The following is a 23251-nucleotide window of genomic DNA, read 5'->3' as shown; positions in this document are numbered from 1 at the left end:
GTTTGCACCTCCCGTCCACACTAAAACGGCAAAAACGGAGACCCAAAACGGAGAAGTTTAGAAACGCTGCCGATCCGTTTTTCGTTTTGAATCTCCGGAGGGCGTTTTAGTGTAGACGGGTCAAAACGGAGGACTTTAGAAACGATGACGTAGTAGAGGCTCACGCTCGGCTCTATGATTGGGTGTCATCAGTCGTGGCGTATATCTTTGCTAGCAGCTGTTGTACAAGTAAATTCTGCATTTTACAACGCTATAACTGCCTACATGCGCCGGAGTCAAGCTATTATTCGAGCGATCTGTGACAATTCCCGTGTGCAGCGGCGGCGTTGACCGTACATGGAGCGTCGGTTTGGGATTAACCCAGAGCATGGTGGGATAATTTTATCAATGAAGTTGTGTTTACACCGGCACGCGCATGCCCAGTGTTGGTGAATGGTCACGTGATCCGCGTTTTCAGTCGTTTTAATGTGGACGGAGATCAATTCTAATACGCAGCTAAAACGCTGGTGTGGACGGAGATCGTATTCGTTTTAATTATCCGTTTCTAAACTAAAACGCAGTAGTGTGGATGGGGCCTGAGTGAATGTATTGGACAGAAGAAACCATGGTATAGTGATCAATGTTTTGTATTTATTTTAATTAATTACGCAATTTGATGTAATTCTCACACAGTTCCAGTTCCTTCATGAAAAAGTTGGTATGTGTTTGTATGCCTGTGTTGCTGAATGTGATTAAGTATAAGTTTGTCTCTCCACACACATATAATGTGTTATTTATTATTTGAGACTCGATGGCAAAAATTCTTAAGATGCTTTTTAAGATGCACTACTGAGAAGAGAAAAACTCATTTAACTTTTTCCCATCTTTTTCCCAATCTTTTTCTCTTTCTATCCGCCGCTCTGATCGATTTCTCTCGAATTTTCTCTTTCTTTTGCAGCATTATTATAGCTCAGTAACACTGATCAGTGAATGAAACACAGTTTCTTGGTTATATGTTTAATATTAAAAGACCCCATGAAAACAAAAAAGAGTTTTGTCTATTAGAGACCATCTAAATGCTAGTGTACTTCTTAAAGTTGACTAAATAAACTTTTAGCAGAGATACAGTACACATTTTTGCACATTTGTCTTTCTCTTCCAGGAAGGAAATACCTAAAATATTGATCATCTTGGAAGGAAATTGTAAATTCATTTCATGGGAGCTTTACACTTTGGTGTGTGTACAGTAAATATGCATTTGTGTATTTAATGTTGAAAAGTGTGTCCTTTATTTATTTATTTCTTAGTTTTTCTGGTGTTGCCCCATTTAGTTGTTGTTCCTGTCTTTAAAAAATTATACTACTATTAATCAAATTTCATGTCACGATTGTTATCTTATTAAACACTCGTGAGATTCTACGATTTTACAAGTCTATGAAAATACAGAATGGCTTGCCTATAAAGCCTTTCGTTTTCATGTTATAATTATGCCAAAAACTCTTATTTTATAAATTCTATCTTCCTGTATTACTTCCTGTATTTTTTCTCAGGATGCTACCACCAGTTTCCTCCGTGCAGCTCGCTCAGGTAATCTGGACAAGGCTCTAGACCACATCAAGAATGGCATCGACATCAACACAGCCAATCAGGTAAGACTCCCTCAACTCAGCCAATCATGCCATCTATGGTTGTTCAAAAGAGGAACACAATTGTCTGATTGACAGCTATCACTGTAGTCCATTGGGCTTCTGAAGCTTAGAGTCACAGCCAGGCTTCAATAAGAGATCAAATGTCGTCTTACAGATAAACACGTGATCTTAAACATGTGCTCTCAGAGCGTGTTCCTGATGAAAAATCCAGCTTAACCAAGCATGAATTCCACGTTGGTCCAGGCTGGGTTATGCTGGATGGAGTGATGTTGGACCAGTCATGCTGTTCTCAAGCAAAACTAAGCATCCCTTTTCTGGTCTCAGCATGCAAAACATGCCTTGTGCTGGTGACCCGCACACAGTTGCATGTGCTTATATATTGCACAGGGCCACCTTGCTCACATGTAGAGCGACATCATTATTTCTGTGAAGTGGCAACAGTTCTTACTCTTTTAAAAATAAAGGTTCCAAAAGGAGAGTTTTCGCAGTGATGCAAAAGAGGAAACATTGTTTCACTTTATTTTGATGGTCCCTTTTGCACATTCTGGTGACTATAAGTAATGTTGCACCTACACGTCTACTAACTCTCATTAGAGTGAGTAGAGTATTAGTAGACTGGTAGGGTTTGGGTTAGATTAAGTTGACATGTACTTGCCAAGTTACTTACAGTCAGTATAATGTCTGTTGAGGAGGATCACAATAAAGAGTTAGCGGATATGAATTAGACATTCTACTAATACTTTAATGAGAGTTAGTTGACATGTAGTTGCAAAGTTACTTATAGTCAACAGAATATTCAAAGGGGGCCATCAAAATAAAGTGTTACGGGAATCATTTTTGGTTTCCCAGAACCTTTGAGTGATCAGTTCTTTAAAAAGAACCATTGTTTTCTTAGTGTGAAGAACAATTAAAAAAATCTACTATAAAGGACCTTTTGTGGGATGTAAAAGTTCTATGGATGTTAAAGGTTCTTCATGGAACCATCAGTGCCAAATAAACTTTATTTTAAAGAGTGAGAGTTGCTGAGCAGAAAAACCTTACCTATAATGGGAAGGGGATCCATATTTTTCTGGACTTCATTTCAGAGATGGCAAAGCGCAGGACAGAGAGCAACTTTGGGATAAGCCAGGGATTCGGTATGGGACGCCTTTCCCAGCCAGGTTAACTGGGAATTTCAACAGCAGCGAAACTGTATTCACAGTTGATGGCATCAATGCTATACATAGGTGATGGAGATCAGGAGAGTATAGGTTTAATGGTTCAGGTTTAATGAACATATTCGGTTCATCGGTTCGGGACACTCTTGCATACATTAACTTTTTACCAGTTTTTGTGCTGTAACAGTTGGTCCACGATATGATGTTGGCAATTGCAAACGTTTTTGCACTAAACATTGAGTCAGAAGAGGAGATGGAAGGTTTCATTGTTGGTGCCATAGCTTTGGATATGGATTCTTCAAGCTAAAGAAATCTACGCCTGTTCCGAGATGCAATAGTGATTTCTGATTCATGAACGAGCTGGTTCTGTTCAATCGGTTCACAAGTCGCACTGAATGATCCGTTAGAGAATTGGACTGATCCGATTGTAGCTGTTCTTGACTCAACAACACACAATGATCCAATTCAAATGATCCGGTCTGAGCAAGTCTTCATGTCTGACTCTAAATGTGCCAAGACTCGCGAGATTACACATGTGACTGATGGCCTGAAAAGTAAGATACTAATACTGAATTTTAATATTGATTGGTGTAATGTCTGTCCATTATTTCTGAACTAAATCTACTGTAACAGGGTGAGCTTCCCTGTCTTAACAGGTAGCCAACTGGGAGGGGGGGATGATTGTACATTTTCTGTTTCCATGTCTGGATCCATTTTTTAATTGCACTGCATGTCTATTGTGCACAAATGCTATTGTGTGTATGCCCAGTAGTTGCATTCACGTCCGCTTCTTTTCCCTTTAGCCTGTTTTTACCCTGACATTTCCGGCTGTGGGTGGGTCTATCAGGAACGCCAGCAGTAATTGAGATGATAATGCCCTTTGATTAATGACCGCATGTGTTGTGAGTGATGATTTCAGCGCTTTTCTCCATTTAGTCCTTATACTGTAGCAAACGTGTGAGCAGGTCCTCAGAGCTCTCTGGAGGGTTTCAGTGACCTCGCCTACATGCACCGCTGAGCTCTTTGAAAAACTCCTTAAGCTGCAAGACGCTTGAGCTACAGTACGATACATGAAGGCTATACTGGAAAATAACATATTCTTAGTTAGTATTATTGTCTTGCCCTCCATTAAAATATATACTTAAAGCAAGATACACTCACTTGACAAACAAACAAGTGTTTACACAAGTGTATTTATTTTCATTAAATATATCTTGAATTAAACCGGATAAGTAAAATGTAAAGTACAATTTGTCAATGGGGTAAGAAAATCAAAGTTATATTGATATACAGTGTATTATATGTTCTCTGGCTTAATATATTGTCCAATTAACTAAAAATACAAGAAATATTAATATTATATTATTTTTTTATACAGTGCCTTTTCAGAAATATGTTATTCAGTGTAAAATATACTCTACAGCAGTGTTATTTTACTATTATTTGCTTATTATTATTGATTTTAATCAATAATTTGTAGGGATGCACAAATACCACTTTATTCAGAACGAGTCCGGTACCGATAGCCAACGATACCAAGTACGATACCTGTATTTACATTGCATTTTTACATTTTTTTAAATATAGGTTGTTGTTTTTTTAAATATAGGGGAAACCAGAAGAATATGAATCATATTAGCTGACTTAGTTTTCAATGACGGCTTATAAGGTGCATGTGATCCACTTTTTCCAGTGATAGAGACCCAGAGTTTGAAATCTCCACCTCTATAAGAACAAGCCTTCGTCTTTCGGATGAGACGTTAAACCGAGGTCCTGACTCTCTGTGGTCATTAAAAATCCCAGGATGCCCTTCGAAAAGAGTAGGGGTGTAACCCCGGCATCCTGACCAAATTTGCCCATTGGCCCCTGCCCATCATGGCCTCCTAATCATGATTGGCTTAATCACTTTGTCTCCTCTCCACCAATAAGCTGGTGTGTGGCGCAATACGGCTGCCGTGTCATTATCCATGTGGTGTTGCACATTGGTAGTGGTTGAGGAGATTCCCCCCTTCTATGTAAAGTGCTGAGAAAAGCGCTATATAAATGTAATGAATGAATGAATTAAGCTTTGTGCATCCTAGAAATGTTTTAGAAACCATTTGTTGTATGATATTCTTCAGATGCAGCTTTGTAAATGTTCCGTATTTTTTCATCCATCCATCCTTTTTCTTTTGTTTCTTCGTTCCTGTGCTTGTTTCTTTGAGTCACATTGAGATGGGGTAAGTGGTCTCTACACTCAGAGGGGATAATATCAGCAATGTGAGAAAGGTCCAACCTCACATGTCCTGTGAGGCTGAAGGAAGGCTGTGTGAGGTTAGACCTATCCCACATGGCCCGTATTCTTCCCAGCAGAGAGACCACCGGCCTGCCATCCACCTATCATCATCATCATCATCATCATCATCATCGGTTGATGTCTTTTGAAAGTGCTCCATATGTTTTGTGAGAGTGGGTGTTAACTACAAACCTCCCACTTCCCCATTTCAGTCTCTTTGGGATGTTCCAGTATGATTTGAGATTGAATAACCTTCAGAGTGAGTTTGCTCTGCTGTCTCTTTCCCTTCACAGAATGGACTCAACGGGCTGCACTTGGCCTCGAAGGAAGGCCACGTTAAAATGGTGCTGGAACTACTGCACCATGGTATTGTACTTGAGACGGCCACAAAGGTAAGAGTTAGAGCTACAAAAAGCCACAAAAAGTATTTGGATGTTAACTCTTTCCCCACCATTGACGGAAATGTCCAGCTTTCCGTGTTTTCACTGTTATACGGTAGGGGGCGCTATTTTTCCGAAAGAGTCCAGATTCTCCTGATCAAAAGACATGTGAAGCAGAAGCAGAAACAAGCAATATTCAAGGGGGTAATCCATCGACCGGAAGTTGAAGCCGGCCGGGTGCCGCCATCTTGTAGCAGAACTTCACTTGCGTTAGCATTTCCATTGACTCCCATTCATTTTGGCGTCACTTTGACAGCGAATAACTTTACATCCGAGGCGTTTAAAGACTCCATTTGTCCATTATTTATTTCTAAAGAAACACGACAATGTATAAAGGGCTCCATTACCTTCTATGTTACACTATGGCCCCGTAGAAACAGATTTAGTAAAAATAGGCTAACGATTGCGTCATAACCACTCGACTCTCTGTCGCGCTGTACAGAAATTACCGTACAGACAGGAGGAGAAGCTCGCAGGCAATCGGGGGGACGTCCCGTCAAGGGAGAAGCCCATAGATAATGAGTCCATAAAAGCAACGGAATACTTACTCCTGCTCACTCACGCCAAAGAACTCTTTGCTCAAGTTCCCCATCTCTGCAAGATTAACGTTGGCAATTTTCACGCACAGCTACTAGAAGATTAACGTCTGTCAGACAGGTTGCTCACGTCATCAAGCTTAGTTTGAGTCGGTTTGAGTCTGCGCGTCAGGAACGGAAGTGCTCAAAAATCGCTAAAAATGGGCTTCAACTGTCTCAACTGAGTTCCAATGAGATGGCTCTGTCCACTTCTTATACTGTCTTTGGCAATATTATATGTAAGCAGATGCATATGTAAAATAACGCGATCACCAACATTAAACAGAATATAAATCAAAACTGCTTAACGTTACTGAATGATATGTCGACCCAGGACGAGGTACAGGACTGTGAAGCTTTGGGTGTTGATGGACTCGATCTACTCCATCTGTGTTTTGATCATCGTTCTGAATCTGATCCAGGCGTAGTCTTTGATAAAAACACGATTTTCTCAGCTTTTTGTTCAAAATCTTGCTTTTTTTGTGAAACTTACCCACATTCAAGTGTTGATAAAAAAGGAATGCATGCAGCTATAGTAAAACGAGGTTTTGTTTTGTTTATAAGCAGAGGGTGTGTTCTTTCTTTTTATCAAATATTCATATAACAAAATATTCTGTGATATTCATCAAAAATGCTGGCGGTGACTGGCAACCTTTTTCAAAAGCTCTGGTGGGGAAAGAGTTAAAAAAGTATAAAAATATATATCATTGCATTAGATGCTAGAGCTTTTGGCAGAATAACTTCACTTTTCTGAATTATTTCACATTTAATTTTACCTAACAGATCTAGTTATCTAATTAAATCTCTTATCTTATACAATGATATCCATACATTTTACCATTTGTGTGGCAAATGTGTTCGAATACTTTTTGTGGTGAACATTCATGATGCAATGAAAAACTTAACACAAAATCTTCACATGTACCTCAAAAACCATTGTGAAACACTTTAGCATATTTATAAAGTACTTATTATTATTATAATATACATTAAAATAATAATCTTAAGTGCAAATTGATTGTAATGCTTTGGACACTTAATTGCATGTTATAAATGAAATTGTATTATAGTTTAAATGTATATTAAATGCAATCAGCTGAACTTTATATTGTCTTTGAAATATGTTTTAAGTGCACTGCCAAATGTGAAGCATTAAACTAAAATATACTTTAATGTCATTTCTATTGAAAATTGTTTGTAATTTAGTACCTTTATTATTTTTTTAAAATGTAATATCAATGATTATTATCAAGCACTTTATGTGTTTTAGTATGTTAGACATCAGATCACAATAAGTGTACTTATTTAAAGCACCACAAAAGATTATTAAAACAGAATACTTAAGTGACATTATTACAAAGTGTGCTTAAGCATGTTAAGAAACAGTCATGAAAGTGTATTCTCTTTAAGTGATAATGCAAAAATATCATATTACCTACAAGTACAGTTTTGAATGTACTGTATAATGTTGTTCATCGTGTCATTAAATACGATATTTCTCTTGTAGAAAGGAAATACTGCTCTTCACATAGCAGCCTTAGCTGGTCAAGAACAGGTGGTCACTGAGCTGGTCAACTATGGAGCCAATGTCAATGCTCAGTCTCAGGTGAGCGAAAAATCAAAGAGATTTCTTTTAAAATGGGTTTGAGCCATTGATATGTTGTATTATCTGCGTGCATTTACCTAACTTCTCTCCAGTTGGATGTTTTATAGTTCATTTAAACAGTTGAATCATTTTGAATTGATGTAGTATTGCTGTCCGAACTAAAATCTCTCTGGCTCTATTGTCATCTGTGTATTTGTGTGCTTGTGTTAGTTTGGGTATTGTATCTGCATATGGGTGTTTATGTCTGTCTGCAACAGAAGGGCTTCACTCCTCTCTACATGGCTGCACAAGAGAATCACCTCGAGGTTGTGAAGTTTCTCCTGGATAATGGAGCCAATCAGACCATTCCAACTGAGGTAATGAAAAAGACTTTTAAATAGAGTATGTGTTGTGCAAATCATATTCTTTAAAGGGTTAGTTCACCCAAAAATTAAAATTATGTCATTAATGATGTCGTTCCAAGCCCGTAAGGCCTCCGTTCATCTTCAGAACACAGTTTAAGATATTTAAATCACATCATCCATTGTGAGATATAAACTCGCAATTGCGCGTTATCAGGCCAATTCTAAGGGGAAAAAAAGACTTACTTTTTTCCCCTCAGAATAGTTTATATCTCACAATTCTGACTTTACAACACGCAATTGCGACTTTATATCAATCAATTCTGACTTTATATCTCGCAATTCTGACTTTATAATGCGCAATTGCGACTTTATTTCACGCAATTCTGACTTTATATCAATCAATTCTGACTTTATATCTCGCAATTCTGACTTTATAACGCGTAATTGCGACTTTATTTCACGCAATTCTGACTTTATAACCTACAATTGCGACTTTATATCAATCAATTCTGACTTTATATCTCGCAATTCTGACTTTATAACGCGCAATTGCAACTTTATTTCACGCAATTCTGACTTTATAACCTACAATTGCGACTTTATTTCACGCAATTCTTACTTTATAACCTACAATTGCGACTTTATATCAATCAATTCTTCTGACTTTATATCTCGCAATTCTGACTTTATAACACGCAATTGCGACATTATTTCACGCAATTCTGACTTTATATCTCGCAATTCTGACTTTATAACACGCAATTGCGACTTTATTTCACGCAATTCTGACTTTATAACCTACAATTGCGACTTTATATCAATCAATTCTGACTTTATATCTCACAATTCTGACTTTATAACGCGCAATTACAACTTTATATCAATCAATTCTTCTGACTTTATATCTCGCAATTCTGACTTTATAACGCGCAATTGTGACTATTTCACGCAATTCTGACTTTATAACCTACAATTGTGACTTTATTTCACGCAATTCTGACTTTATATCTCGCAATTCTGACTTTATAACACGCAATTGCGACTTTATTTCACGCAATTCTGACTTTATATTTTGCAATTCTGACTTTATAACACGCAATTGCGACTTTATATCTCGCAATTCTGACTTTATAACCTACAATTGCGACTTTATATCAATCAATTCTGACTTTATATCTCACAATTCTGACTTTAGAACGCGCAATTGTGACTTTATTTCACGCAATTCTGACTTTACAACACGCAATTCTGAGAAATAAAGTCAGAATTGCGAGATAAAAGTCGCAATTACCTTTTTTATTTTTTATTCTGTGGCGGAAACAAGCTACTATAGATCTCACTGTTCACCTTTAACCTGCTATTTTTACTCCGGTTATTCAGAGAAATATGGATGTTCCCGTGATGTGTTGTATGTTTGTGTGTCTCTCAGGATGGCTTTACCCCTCTTGCTGTGGCTCTTCAGCAGGGCCATGAGAATGTGGTGGCCCTGCTCATCAACCACGGTACTAAGGGCAAGGTCCGCCTTCCCGCACTGCATATCGCTGCCCGAAACGACGACACCCGCACTGCCGCTGTGCTCTTACAGAATGACCCCAATCCTGATGTCTTAAGCAAGGTTTGTGTAAACTGATGAAAATCTTTCTTTTACTAAACTAAACTACTGGGCATCTAGTATAAATGTAACATTATATTATCTGATTAAATGAGCCAGGTTTGAAGCCATTAAAAATGTTTTGGGCGCTTAGTTGCATGGTAATAGCAATGAAATTAAAATATTTGTATATTTTATGTATTTAGCACCAGGGCTGTGCGTTTAATCGAAATTCTAATACAATCATGATGTGAGTACATAAAAAAAAATGCTGGGTTGTTTTCAACCCATGTTTGGGTCAAATATGGACAAACTTAATTTTTTTAATTAAATTTTAAACCCAACTGTTAGAGCTGCACGATTAATCGTTAAAAGATCGCAATCTCAATTCAAACACCCATGCGGGGGAAAAAAACGTGATTCTTAATTTTTCCAGAATCGTGCCACTCTACCTACGGTTGGGTTTGTCCATATTTGACCCAAAACATAGGTTGAAACAACCCAGCATTTTTTTTTTTTTCATTTTTTGAATGCAACGCGAACAGAAAAGAACGGATTTACCGTTGATTCTCATCATTGTTTAATGTGTTGTGTGCATTTTCATTACCTGAAGTATCTCCTGAGTATTTGATTTCTTGGATTAAAGACTATTGAAGTTAATATTTTTGAGTCATTCACGTTATATTACACAGCAAGTGTGACATAGCCATACATTATAGTGATTTTACAACAGTTACCAACATTAACCAGCTGAAGGTTGCACTGCAAGCCTGACTTACTGCGTTAATCTGTGTAAACACACAATTGTTCAAAGGTTTGGGGTCAGTAAGATTGAATTTTTTATAAAGCAAGAATGCATTAAGTTGATCAAAAGTGATAGTAGAGACTTTTGAACTTTAAAGAATCATGAAAAACATGTATTACGGTTTCCAAAAAACCATTGAGCAGCAAAACGTTCAACATTTATAATGAGAAATGTTTTACATTTTTAATTGTAATAATATCTGACAATAGTACTGTTTTTACTGTATTTGTAATCAGATAAATGCTTCTTGCAAAAACATTCTTACCGAGCCCAAACTTTTGAAGGGTAGAGTATACAGTTCATTGAAATCTGCACTGATATTGAAGCAATCAGAGGAACAACTGTTACTGGTTGCTAACTCAATTTCCCATGATCCTCTGCAGACAGGCTTCACACCACTCCATATCGCAGCCCACTATGAAAACCTGAATGTTGCCCAGCTGCTTCTGAACCGAGGAGCTGATGTGAACTTCACACCCAAGGTCTGTCTTTTATAAATATTTCTGGACTGATCCTCAAGTCTGTTTACAGCAACAAGCAAACTAGTGTGTTTTTCTTTCAGAATGGGATCACACCTCTACATATTGCATCCAGGAGAGGAAATGTTATCATGGTCAGACTTCTGCTGGACCGAGGAGCAAAGATTGATGCTAAGACAAAAGTATGTTATAAAGTTATAATTCTAAACATTAACGAGACTAGAGGATTTGTATACACGTTTGTTCTTCCTCCCTTGTCATCACAGGATGAGTTGACTCCTCTTCACTGTGCTGCCAGAAATGGCCATGGGAGAATAATCGAGATCCTTCTGGACCAAGGAGCCCCAATACAGGCCAAGACCAAAGTAGGCATACACCCAAACACTCTGCGTTTACATATAGCCACAAAACATTTGACATCGAGACACATGGTGTAGTCACGTGGTGTTCTGAAGTAACCAATAAAAAAAGAAATAATCCAACATCACCAATTCGATAGTTTATGAATCTCTTTGATTTGGTTCACCTTGGTCAATTTCATCAGCATACTGTAGGTCAAGCTATTGTTCTTATATGGTGGGGATGGGGATCTAAATAATGGGGATCTAAATAATAAACAATAAACAATAATAAACAATATGGTAATTATGCAAGAATTTCTCCCACCAAAAAACTGCCATTATTAGGTATTATTACATTTTATTTACTGAATTTGCAGCTGTGCATGTTAGGATAAAATTGAAAAATTGAAAGTAGCATATCTTGACTTTTTTTTTTTTTTTACATAGACTATTGGGAACTGCAGTTTCAATAGTATGTGTCAGCAGTGCAAACATAATAATATGCATTGATTAAAATCCAAAAACATTTAGGATTAATATATTTGAATTGCATATACAAATTCCATTTATTTGGCTCACGCAGTTTTAACATAAGCAAATGTTAAACTTAATGTGATGCATATTTGTCATAAATGAAACGGGTAAGATTTCTGCAAAGTTTATTATTACCTATTTGCATCCATTTGATTATATTTAAATAATAATAAAAAAATGCATTTGTTGATATTGCTTAGAATCTGCATAAATCTGTATTTTGTGGGGGAAAAAAAACATTTATTCAGTTATAAAGTATAAACATGGTTAAAATATTTCTAGTTGTGGACCAAGAAATATTCAATTAGTTAATTGAAATGAATTGGATTTGTTGATGATAAATATATAAACCTGGTTATTGTGTATTTTAAACACATTCAGTTCAGAAATCTAACCAAAAAAAAAAAAAAAAGCCTGCTTGATTGCCAGAAATTTGAAAGAAAGTGCATTTGGCAGCTCTAAATGTTCCCATATGTTCACTGCACAGAATGGCCTGTCGCCAATACATATGGCAGCCCAGGGCGATCATTTGGACTGTATCAAACAGCTATTACAGTACAATGCAGAGATTGATGACATCACTCTAGACCACCTGACACCACTGCATGTGGCGGCACACTGTGGACATCATCGCGTGGCCAAGGTGCTCCTGGACAAAGGAGCCAAACCAAACACCCGTGCTCTGGTTAGTACACGTTTAAAAGGCAAACGTGGAACAGTTAATGCACATGTTAAAGGGTTAGTTCACCCAAAAATGAAAATTATGTCATTAATGACTCGCCCTCATGTCGTCCCAAGCCTGTAAGACCTCCGTTCATCTTCAGAACACAGTTTAAGATATTTTAGATTTACTAAAATCTAAGCAGCGTCTTACGTCAGCGTCACTTACGTCACTGAACGCGGATCCACAACAGAACCGGAAGACAATACAATGCTGAATAAAGTCGTAGTTTTTGTTATTTTTGGACCAAAATGTATTTTCGATGCTTCAAAACATTCTAACTAACCCACTGATGTCACATGGACTACTTTGATGATGTCTTTATTTCCTTTCTGGACAAGGACAGTATACCGTACATACATTTTCAATGGAGGGACAGAAAGCTCTCGGACTAAATCTAAAATATCTTAAACTGTGTTCTGAAGATGAACGGAGGTCTTACGGGCTTGGAGCAACATGAGTCAATAATGACATAATTTTCATTTTTGGGTGAACTGACCCTTTAACATTTACCCTATTATTATGAAACATCCAGAAACTGTTCACAAAATCGCATTTATTTGTCCACTTATGCTTAGAATGGCTTCACGCCACTCCATATTGCCTGTAAGAAGAACCACATGCGTGTAATGGACCTGCTATTAAAGCATTCTGCGTCCCTGGAGGCGGTAACAGAGGTGAGCAACAGGATCATTTCACAGTGTAAAATACTGTTAATAACATTTCATTATTTTAAATTAAAATTATTGTGATGTATTCACTGGTTTTAACTGAGTTCTAGAAGTCATTGTATTTGTTTGGTGTGTTGGGGGACTTTTATTATGAATTTTAGTACCTTTTATCCTGATTGTCAAACCAAGAGCAACTCATAGCACAGTTCAGTTAGCTTGCTGCCAAAAAGCATGTTTTCCCATTGGCATCCATGCAAAAATAGCTGTATATTCTAACCAAATATATTTTTATTTTTGCAAGAAGCAGGATCTAGTTGCAGTAAATGTATTTATTTACATAAGCAAACAAAACGAAAACATTAGAATATCAACTCAAGAGCAAAAGGAATACACAAACCAACATAGTATGAGACGTAAGAACGAACAAGGAACTAAACGAGACAGAGACTAGGGTCGAAATCGCACCCTATATCGTTAAATAGGGCAAACAGCCATTTGTAGTGGTGTCCGAAACCATAGTGGACGTTATTGAGTGCACTCATTCAATCCCATAACGCAGCGCAATAACGAGTGTACAAACGATGTACGCTAAACAGGTAGAGAATACCCATAATCCACTGTGAGAGTCGCGGACCGAATGAATTCCCTCGTCTGACCAGAAGATGGCGCCGCTGCTGAATCATCCATTTTCCAAACCGTTGCTGGTCCAATGTGGCCACAGCGTATATCATACAGTATACATTCCTGAATGTAATAATACAATGACTTATACACCGATGTCGCTCATCTGTGTGTTTTTTTCCTCTCAACAATGCAATTTTGACTCTGAAAGTACGGTAACGATATCACAGCTCAGTATACGGTAGATGCTACTAAGAGCTCTTGTCCTATCACCCACCAATACATCAGTTTTATCAGGACTTTATTTTTGTGGCTCATTGGTTATTATCATTAGATGAGTGGTAGATTTCTCCAGATATTATAGACCTATTGGGAGAAAAGGTCATGGCAGACAAATAAGACCACAAAAGCATAAAAACAGACACAGTGATTCATTAAGACTGGGAATGAATTTCACTTCAAAAACAATAAAAAGCAACATGCATTTTAGGTAGTTTACGTTTTGAATAGAGCAAGGTCTACTAAAGAGGTGTGAGCATTATCACAATTTCAGGCCATGACATGTTTAGTTCTTTGTGTTTCTGTCCAACAGTCAGGGTTGTCCCCGCTGCATGTGTCTTCCTTTATGGGTCATCTGAATATAGTGAAGATCCTAATGCAGAAAGGAGCATCGCCGCATGCCTCAAACGTGGTAAGCAACAAAGTGAAATATCAGCAGTTAAAGCAATGCACTGAAGTATGTTCACGAAAACATGGAATTTAACCTTTTGAAAGCAACATTTTCCTCACACAGTTTTATCTCTAGGTCAGGGATGGGCAGCTTCGGTCCTGGAGAGTTTAACTCCAACCCGGATAAAAACCAAAACTTTTTGTTACGAAAACGTGTAGTTTGCTAGTAATCCTGAAGACATTGATTAGCGTGTGTTTGAGTTCGACTCTGCAGGACTGAAGTTACCCACCCCTGCACTAGGTGGTTTAAGATGTGTGGACTGCGAGCTGTGCTTTTGCTGTGATCTTGTACTTGTCTTGTAATGTACTTGTACATTAATGTGTACTTGTAGAAAGTGGAAACGCCTCTGCACATGGCATCTCGAGCTGGTCACTGTGAAGTTGCTGAGTTCCTGTTGCAAAATGCAGCTCCAGTGGACGCCAAAGCCAAGGTACATTTCATTTGATGTTATTTTGATGTGTTTAGTTTGTATATGTTGGTCTTTTATTCTCTTTAAGCAAAAAAAATATTTCATGGAAGCTTGTTTCCGCCACAGAATTAAATATTAAAAAGGTAATTGCAACTTTTTATCTCACAATTCTGACTTTATTTCTCGCAATTGCGAGTTTATATCGCAATTATATTATAGATATAAATTATATTTATATTGCGAGAAATAAAGGTAATAATTTACCTTGCAATTTTGTCATGCCTTAAAATAGCTTGAATGTAACTCTACACGTTGATCTGATTGGTTACAAGGTCGTTTGTGACGTCAGAAACACCAGCGATTCCAAACCGTGTTTTTGAGACTGTCTTTGGTTCACTGCAGTTTTAAGGAGAAAATACTCTGTTGACTTATGAATTTACACTTGGTTTGTCTTAAAGCATATTAAAAACACCACATAGACATATATAAACAACATTAAAAGCTTGATTTTAACCACAAGGGGACTTGAACTAACTATTAACTACTATTTTTGCCTGAATTAACTCCTAATTACTGCTTATTAATAGTTAGTAAGGTGGTTATTAAGTTTAGGTATGGGTATAAGGGATGTAGAATAAGAGCATGCAGAATAAAGTATTAATATGTGCTTTATAAGTAAAGCCAATATCTTAGTAATATGCATGCTAATAAGCAACTAGTTAATAGTGAGAATTGGACCCTAAACTAAAGTGTTGTCAAATATAGTCAATGTATGTATAATAATATATAATATTATCAGGGGTGCACATAACTTTTTCAGTGAGTTACTCAGGTGAGTACCAGGAGATGGTGTTTGGTACTCACCCCATATGTAGCGTGGTCTTAATAAGTGCAGTCCTCCTCAGTGTAGAAGCTGTCAATCACAGCTGTCAATCATGACATCACATTCCCGTTTTTATAGCATCAAATAACTAACTAAAGACCGAACTTATTTTAAAAAACGAACACTTAAATTTACATTAGCGTGAAAAAAACGACCTAAAATGACAGAAAACATCTTTGGAAAAATTTAATTTGAAGTGCAATTTGATTGTGTAGTTCATTAGACTTCATGGTGAGGATTTTGAACAACTCACTATAGCTGTGTCAGCCGGTATTTTGTCAGTCAAAAATAGTCGATCTCCGAATGCAACTTAACAGGGAGGAGAGTAAAGATGGAAAGCTCCTAAAGCTTAGTTCCATATAAATTCACGGATAATTTGTTGTTTTGTCGTAAGTGAAAAACAATATTGACCTTGTATTTGAAAAAGGATCCTCATATAAGAAACAATACTAAAATTCAGAGTCAGTTCAGTTCGCATTCGGAGATCGACTATTTTTGACTGACAAAATGCGGGTGTTACTGTTCCGGCGGACACAGCTACAGTGAGTTGTTCACTATCTTTCTTTTTAGAAAACTGTGTACACAAACAATGTTCTCAATGCTCGAATTCATGTGTAGAGCCCCTGGTGATACTTCCAGCAAAGTTTCATGTTGTGTCGAGCCTTCTTAGTGTTTTAAAAATAGCGATTTTGATGCTATCATATACGTGCCCCTAGCTCTCCCATTCAAAAGGCAATTTGACCGAAAACGAAAATACGGTCAAACTTAAAAGTGGCGTTTCCATTCTAATTATGCTTTTAAATGAAAGTTTGCCTCGGGTAGATTAACAAAAAGACCCTAGGTTGCATTTTGGCGACAGTTACCCTTTAAGTACGCAAAGGCGCGTAATAACACAAGTGGCATTACGCATTTCTGATTTATGTCGCGCATGCGTACCTGCGTACCAGTTATGTGCACCCCTGAATATTATACTATATAAACCTGTATATATAATAAAATATATATTTCTTTAATTTATAATATAAATACAATTTGAGAAGAACTTATAAATATAGCCATTGATTTTTTTTGTGTATCATGTTATTAAAAAATGATCACTTAATGATCTTCACCTCCATCAGGATGACCAGACGCCGCTACACTGTGCAGCCCGTATGGGTCACAACGAGATGGTGAAGCTTCTGCTGGAGCACAAAGCAAACCCCGACTCCAACACAACAGCGGGACACACTCCACTGCACATCGCCTCCCGTGAGGGACACACACAAACTGCCAGCATCCTCCTGGACGTCAACGCCCAGCTAACCAAAATGACCAAGGTACAGTGCTCTACCCAAGACCTATAAGTCACCAGCATATTGAATTAAAATAGAGTTGGTTTTGTATTGAAACTCTCTCTGCTGTTTGGTTGGTGTCATGCAGAAAGGCTTCACTCCTCTTCATGTGGCGGCCAAATACGGGAAGCTGGACGTGGCAGTGCTGCTTTTAGAGAGAGGAGCCAATCCAAATGCTGCAGGCAAAGTATGAACCACCTGCATGCATGTATGCATTTATACGCATTTATAGTTCATTCTATAGCTATTTATATAGATAGAATGGTTACACTTTATTTTAAGGTGTCATTGTTACAATGTTATTATACATAGTACTGAGTAATATTAATTAACAACATGTACTTACTATAGGGTTAGGGTAGGATTAGGATTTGGTTGAGGGTTAGTTGCATGTAATTATGCATAATTTACTGTTATTATTATGGTAAGTACATGTAACATATGTAACAAGGACACTTGTTACCGATAGAATTAGTGGTTGACTGAAATGGGTCTTTCAATGGCTTGTGTGTCGACGTGTAAACAGACACAACCAATTTGAAATTCAGTTACATAGTCAGTAACTTTAATCTGATTACAATTTAACATATAACATGGGAATGCTCAGGGCCGGATTAACCATTAGGGCAACTGGTCACTTGCCCAGGGGCACATGACATCTAAGGGCCCTGCGCACCGTCAAATATTATGTTAGATCACGTTATAAACGCAGTCCTCACTTTCCTAATTATATGCATATTTTTGCAACCCATTCGATCAAAATATAATGTTAAATCGCGTCAAAAACAGCGTCTGTATTCCTGCGCAGTGAGCGAGAGCGAGCTATCATGTCGACTCGCGTCGCGTGACTTGACGCTCTGAAATTTGAAGTGATGGAGAAGCAGTTGCCTACGGTTGCCCAACATAAAGGTCTCGACTGTTTAGCGTTATATTTTGCCAACGAAGTCAAATTGAAACTATGATATTGCTTCGTGCCGTTATAAAACAGCAAAAGACTTTAAGTAGCCTATAGGCATTCTGTTTGTGCTGCGTGATTTAAATAGAAGTGCGCGCTTTGCTCACGCGATCAGCATGGTGATCTGGTGTTTTCCCAAAAAATGAAAGCTCAAGGGTTTATTTCTGGCAATTAAAGAAATTAGGACAAAAGTATTGTACTTTTCCTATACTGTGTAATGTAATGCAAAATACTTTTAGGCTACATTTATAGGAGGTATATGATTTTACGTCATAGGAATAATTATATAAATCATTATTATAATAATTGTTTGGCATCCTAAAACACCAGTGATAATGTAATGCAGACTGAGACTCTATATCATAACTAAAAAGATGTTAGAGCCCTCTTTAATGTCCAGGTAAGTCAATGCTTTTTCTTTGTTCAATGTGCACAGTTCATGGGTTAAAGCCGGTTGAAGCTCTTAATTGTGAGCTCTCAAAGTGCACCAGATTGATGCATTTAACCTTAAAATGTACAAAATTTTCTTGCGGGGGAGCATGCCCCCGAACCCCCCTAGAGGGATAGAGTTCCACCCAACATAGTTTTATAAAATCCTATGGGAAACACAGATCATTTATGAAGTAATATGTACAAAAAAGTTCCTTTTAAGTCAGTAATACAGTTAATGCCAAATTAAAATGTCCTTGGACAAACTACATTTGGCCTGCCTAAGGGGGGGCCTACAAGACATTGTGCCCAGGGCCCTCTGAATTCTTAATCCGGCCCTGGGAATGCTGGGTATATTACATACAAATTGTAGTCGGTTACTGATTTCCGATTGCATGACAAAAATTGCAGTTCGTAATGTAATCTAGATTACTCATTTTAGGCAATGTATTCTGACTACTTTTTGCTTACTTTTGACCTAGCTCGTTTATCACATTGATTTGAATAGGATAATCTTGTACCATATTGATATAAATTTACTAAGAGAAAGAAATGATATTCTATTCTTTGTTATCAACATCATGAAGGGTTTCCTAGACTGGGGTTCACGGTGGAACTGCAGGCGTTTCATGTGTTTAATGAAATTTTTTTTTTTTTTTTTTTTACTTGCATGTCATGTGACCATTAACCGACATCCGATAAATTTTATTACTGACCTAATTTATTAACTTCAAGTAAAGATATTAGGTCAAAGAGGTTCAGCTGCGAAAAAAAAGAGGGAAATCCCTACACTGAAGTGGCCTTTTATTTCATTAATATGATATTATCTGCAAGTAGTTTTTTAAAATATACTTTTAAAATTTGAAGTGCACAATCAACACAATTAAGCACACTTTTTTTTTTCCAGTGGTAGTACTAAGTGTTCTATCATTCATATCTATTGCATTTTCATTGTGTATTATTGATGGTAGTGATGTAAGATGCCTTCTCCTCTACAGGTTGGACTCACGCCGTTGCATGTGGCCGTCCATCATAACAATCTAGATGTGGTCAATCTTTTACTCGGCAAAGGGGGATCGCCGCACAGTGCCGCTCGAGTATGACACTGTTATTGCCCTGCTTGACTGTCATTACACTGCAAAAACTCACAGTCTTAATCATTATTTTTAACTAGTTTAGCCACAAAGTGCATAAACTTGCTAATTGTTCTCCTCAGAATGGCTATACTCCGCTCCATATTGCTTCGAAGCAGAACCAGGTGGAGGTAGCGAGTAGTTTACTGCAGCATGGAGCTTCTGCCAACGCTGAGTCACTGCAAGGGGTCACACCTTTACACCTCGCATCCCAAGAGGGACAACCAGACATGGTGTTGCTGCTTATCTCAAAGCAGGCCAATGTAAATCTGGGCAATAAGGTAAACTTATCATACTTACATTTTTGCACCCTTTTTTAAAGCAAGAATCCCCCCCACACACACAGATATTATCAGAATTGTGAGAAAAATGTCTTTATTTCATGGTGGAAACAAACTTCCATATGTTAGTGATGCAGTTTTTAAAGGATGGAGTAAAAATAAATAATTTATCCCACTTCTGTGTCAGATTATGATACACTTCTGTTGTCTGTCCTCAGAGCGGTCTGACCCCTCTTCACCTTGTGGCTCAGGAGGGGCATGTTGGGATTGCTGATATACTAGTGAAACATGAGGCGTCCGTCTACGCTGCCACACGGGTAAAAACTGTTGTTTTTCTACAGAGTGCACATAATGATTTACATTATTATTGATAATAATCAATGACTACGTTTACATGTGCACCAATAATGTGATTATTTCCTGTAATCAGTAAACATGACCCAAACAATTTTCATTATTCTGATTATGCGGTAAAATTGTGGTTATTTTTAATGCCATTCTTCACATACCCCAATGCACAGCACAGATGATAAACTCTATATAGTAGGTGTGTTACTGGACTCTGTAAAATGTCTTCATTTCGATGTTTTCGACATCAGTATACTGGATTATACTCGTCGTGCAATGTCGTCAACATGAACTTAGTCCCCTTTCAGTCGGTCACTCCGACGCCACGTCGGTGACCGACGAATAGGAATCTCGCTAGAGAGGCCAATCTACTTCGAGTGTAACTAAACAAGCCAATGCACATTGGCATGCGATAATTGCATCAGCTGCGCTGCATCGCGGCACGCGCATATAATGAGCAGAAGGTGCATCTCATCTTCAGCTTTTCGCTTCAGAGCCGAGCGGTTCGTTTGTCCTGTCTCTAATCCACAAGCAGTGTTATCTAAAAGAGCCAGTTCTCAAGGAAGACGCTTTCTCTTCATTGGTGTTGGTGTGACAGTGCGATACAGCGGTGATTGAGTCCTCTCGCGTGTGTGTATATGCACCTTAAATGAGCGCTAAAAAGCTGTTCTTACAGCTGGTGACGGTGCGCTTTTTCAGAACGCTTTTTCAAGAGTGGGTGCACACTGTCTACAGGCTGCACATTCCCTGTCAGTGTTGCCGTGATCTTTTCCCCCGTGGGTGCTACAGCACCGAGAGAGAGCGAGTCTCTTAAAAGAGCTTACATGGGTGTGAGTTGCGTCTTTCTAAAGATGACATTCCACCCGTGTGTTTCTGGATGCGGTCGTTTCCTGTCCTCACTGACGGCCACAATCACTGTCTCGCATGCCTGGGAAACATGTGAGATTGTGTTCGTGGGTGGTTCATGTTTTCGCATGGAAACTGGTCGACTCTTCTTTCTCCGGAAAGCTTGAGTCCCCTCTGTTCTTGGCCAGCCGCTGTTTGTGTGTAAAAGCACAGCTGCAGGTCTGCGCGACACTCTGGGAGACCGTGGAGATCAGTGAGAGCTTCCGCCGGGCAAAACCTAAATGGGTCTCTCACTCTTCAGCGTGTCATGTGCCGTCAAGCTGCCGGGCTGCAGTGCCTTCGCAAATATGCGTTTCACCCAGTGAGCCTACTTGCACAGACCTGTGCAAAGTCAGGGGGGACGAGGAGCAGGTCCTGCTGGTGGTTCCCTATTGGCCCAGCCGGACCTGGTTCCCAGAACTCATGCTCCTCGTGACAGCTCCTCCTTGGCCCATTCCTCTAAGGAAGAACCTTCTTTCTAAGAAACGAGGCACCCTATGCCACCCACGTCCAGACCTCTGGAAACTACATGTCTGGTCCCTGGACGGGACGCGGAGGTTCTAGGTGACTTACCCCCAGAGGTACTTAACACCATCACTTCGGCACGGGCACTATCTACAAGACGTGCGTACACCTTGAAGTGGAACCTGTTCGTAGAGTGGTGGTCCTCTCCCCGAGAGGACCCCCGAAGGTGTTTGATAGGGTTCGTGCTTTCCTTCTTGCAGCAAGGGTTGGAGCGAGGGCTGTCTCCTTCCACCCTCAAAGTGCATGCTGCCACTATTTCCGCATGTCACAACTATATAGTTGCCAAATCAGTCAGGTTGGTTGTCAGGATTCTTTGGCGGGCGAGACAGTTAAATCCTCCTCGACCCCCCTCCATACCCTCTTGGGACCTTGCTCTGGTACTCCGAGCACTTCAGAATCCTCCCTTCGAGCCTTTGCAGTCAGCAGACTTAAAGATTCTGTCTATGAAGACTTTGTTGCTGGTTGCATTGGCTTCCATCAAGAGGGTAGGGGACCTGCAGGCATTTTCAGTCGACAAATCGTGCCTAGAGTTCGGGCCAGGTGACGGCCACGTGGTACTGAGACCCCGGCCTGGCTATGTGCCCAAGGTTAGCAAACGCTGCCCTCGGAGGATGCAGACCAAGCCCTGGCTTTCCCCTGTCCCGTCCGCGCTCTGCCACAGTATGTAGACTGAACTAAAAGCTTCAGGACCTTAGACCAGCTCTTTGTCTGTTACGGAGGCCAGCAGAAGGGAAAGGCTGTCTCCAAGCAGAGGATGCCCCACTGGATAGTGGATGACATCACCTTGGCTTAGCAAGTACATCCCAGTAATTCCATATGCAAAATTCCCCACGGGGTAAGTCAATATCTCATCTCCACATAACTCCTTTGGGCAAGGATGTAGCTTCCGCAGGATTCCTTTTCCAATGGGAAGGGCACGCTTTCCCAGTGTTATCAAATAGTCTCACTGAGTCAGAACAGCAGTGAGGGGCTTCTCTGTGTAAGCCCTGTCCCATCAGGTAAGAGGGAGTAGGAGGTTTACAGAGGGCGCTGGAGGGGGACAGCAGCTGTGGCCCTTTGGTAGGGATTCCTATTCGTCGGTCACCAACGTGGCGTCGGAGTGACCGACTGAAAGGGAACGTCTCGGTTATGTATGTAACTCATGTTCCCTGAAGGAGGGAATGGAGACGCCATGTCCCGCGCCACATCTGCTGTGCCACGCTGGGGCAGCCTGGTCCCCGGCTCGGCTCCTCAGCGTAAAACCTGAAGATGCAATGCAATTATCGCATGCCAATGTGCATGGGCTCGTTTAGTTACACTTATTCGTCGTTCACCGACATGGCGTCTCCGTTCCCTCCTTCAGGGAACGAGAGTTACATACGTAACCGAGACGTTTCTTTGCCACCTCAAAATTGTGATGTCTTCTTTAGCGCTATGTTTAAGAATCTGCGCATGACAACGTCATCAGTGTGCACTTTGGTCAGAGTGGAATAGATGCGATTAAAGTGTTTATTACATCTGTTTATTGCGATTAAAATCGGCATACACCACATATTCTATTCTGATTATGGT

General features: G+C 39.2%; 1 protein-coding gene across 14 annotated transcripts in view; it reads left to right on the top strand.

The window, feature by feature from the left end:
- The window catches only part of ank1a (ankyrin 1, erythrocytic a), a 93026-nt gene that overhangs the window by 4139 nt on the left and 65636 nt on the right, over positions 1 to 23251 (top strand). For 13 of the 14 annotated variants that reach the window (XM_056232803.1, XM_056232801.1, XM_056232798.1 and 10 more), the window contains exons 2-18: positions 1530 to 1628; positions 5354 to 5452; positions 7583 to 7681; positions 7939 to 8037; positions 9455 to 9640; positions 10805 to 10903; positions 10984 to 11082; positions 11167 to 11265; positions 12263 to 12460; positions 13075 to 13173; positions 14381 to 14479; positions 14850 to 14948; positions 16932 to 17129; positions 17233 to 17331; positions 19527 to 19625; positions 19745 to 19942; positions 20161 to 20259. In XM_056232803.1, coding sequence (XP_056088778.1) covers positions 1530 to 1628; positions 5354 to 5452; positions 7583 to 7681; positions 7939 to 8037; positions 9455 to 9640; positions 10805 to 10903; positions 10984 to 11082; positions 11167 to 11265; positions 12263 to 12460; positions 13075 to 13173; positions 14381 to 14479; positions 14850 to 14948; positions 16932 to 17129; positions 17233 to 17331; positions 19527 to 19625; positions 19745 to 19942; positions 20161 to 20259 — 2067 coding nt within the window. Of the gene's footprint in view, positions 1 to 1529; positions 1629 to 5353; positions 5453 to 7582; positions 7682 to 7891; positions 8038 to 9454; positions 9641 to 10804; positions 10904 to 10983; positions 11083 to 11166; positions 11266 to 12262; positions 12461 to 13074; positions 13174 to 14380; positions 14480 to 14849; positions 14949 to 16931; positions 17130 to 17232; positions 17332 to 19526; positions 19626 to 19744; positions 19943 to 20160; positions 20260 to 23251 lie in introns of those variants that run through there. The other variant, XM_056232805.1, reaches the window with a different exon arrangement.

This window comes from Rhinichthys klamathensis, unplaced genomic scaffold (assembly GCF_029890125.1).
Source record: "Rhinichthys klamathensis goyatoka isolate OS25496 unplaced genomic scaffold, OSU_Roscu_1.1 h1tg000356l_1, whole genome shotgun sequence".
Taxonomy (NCBI): Eukaryota; Metazoa; Chordata; class Actinopteri; order Cypriniformes; family Leuciscidae; genus Rhinichthys; species Rhinichthys klamathensis.
This window is presented reverse-complemented; position numbering and strand designations above follow the sequence as displayed.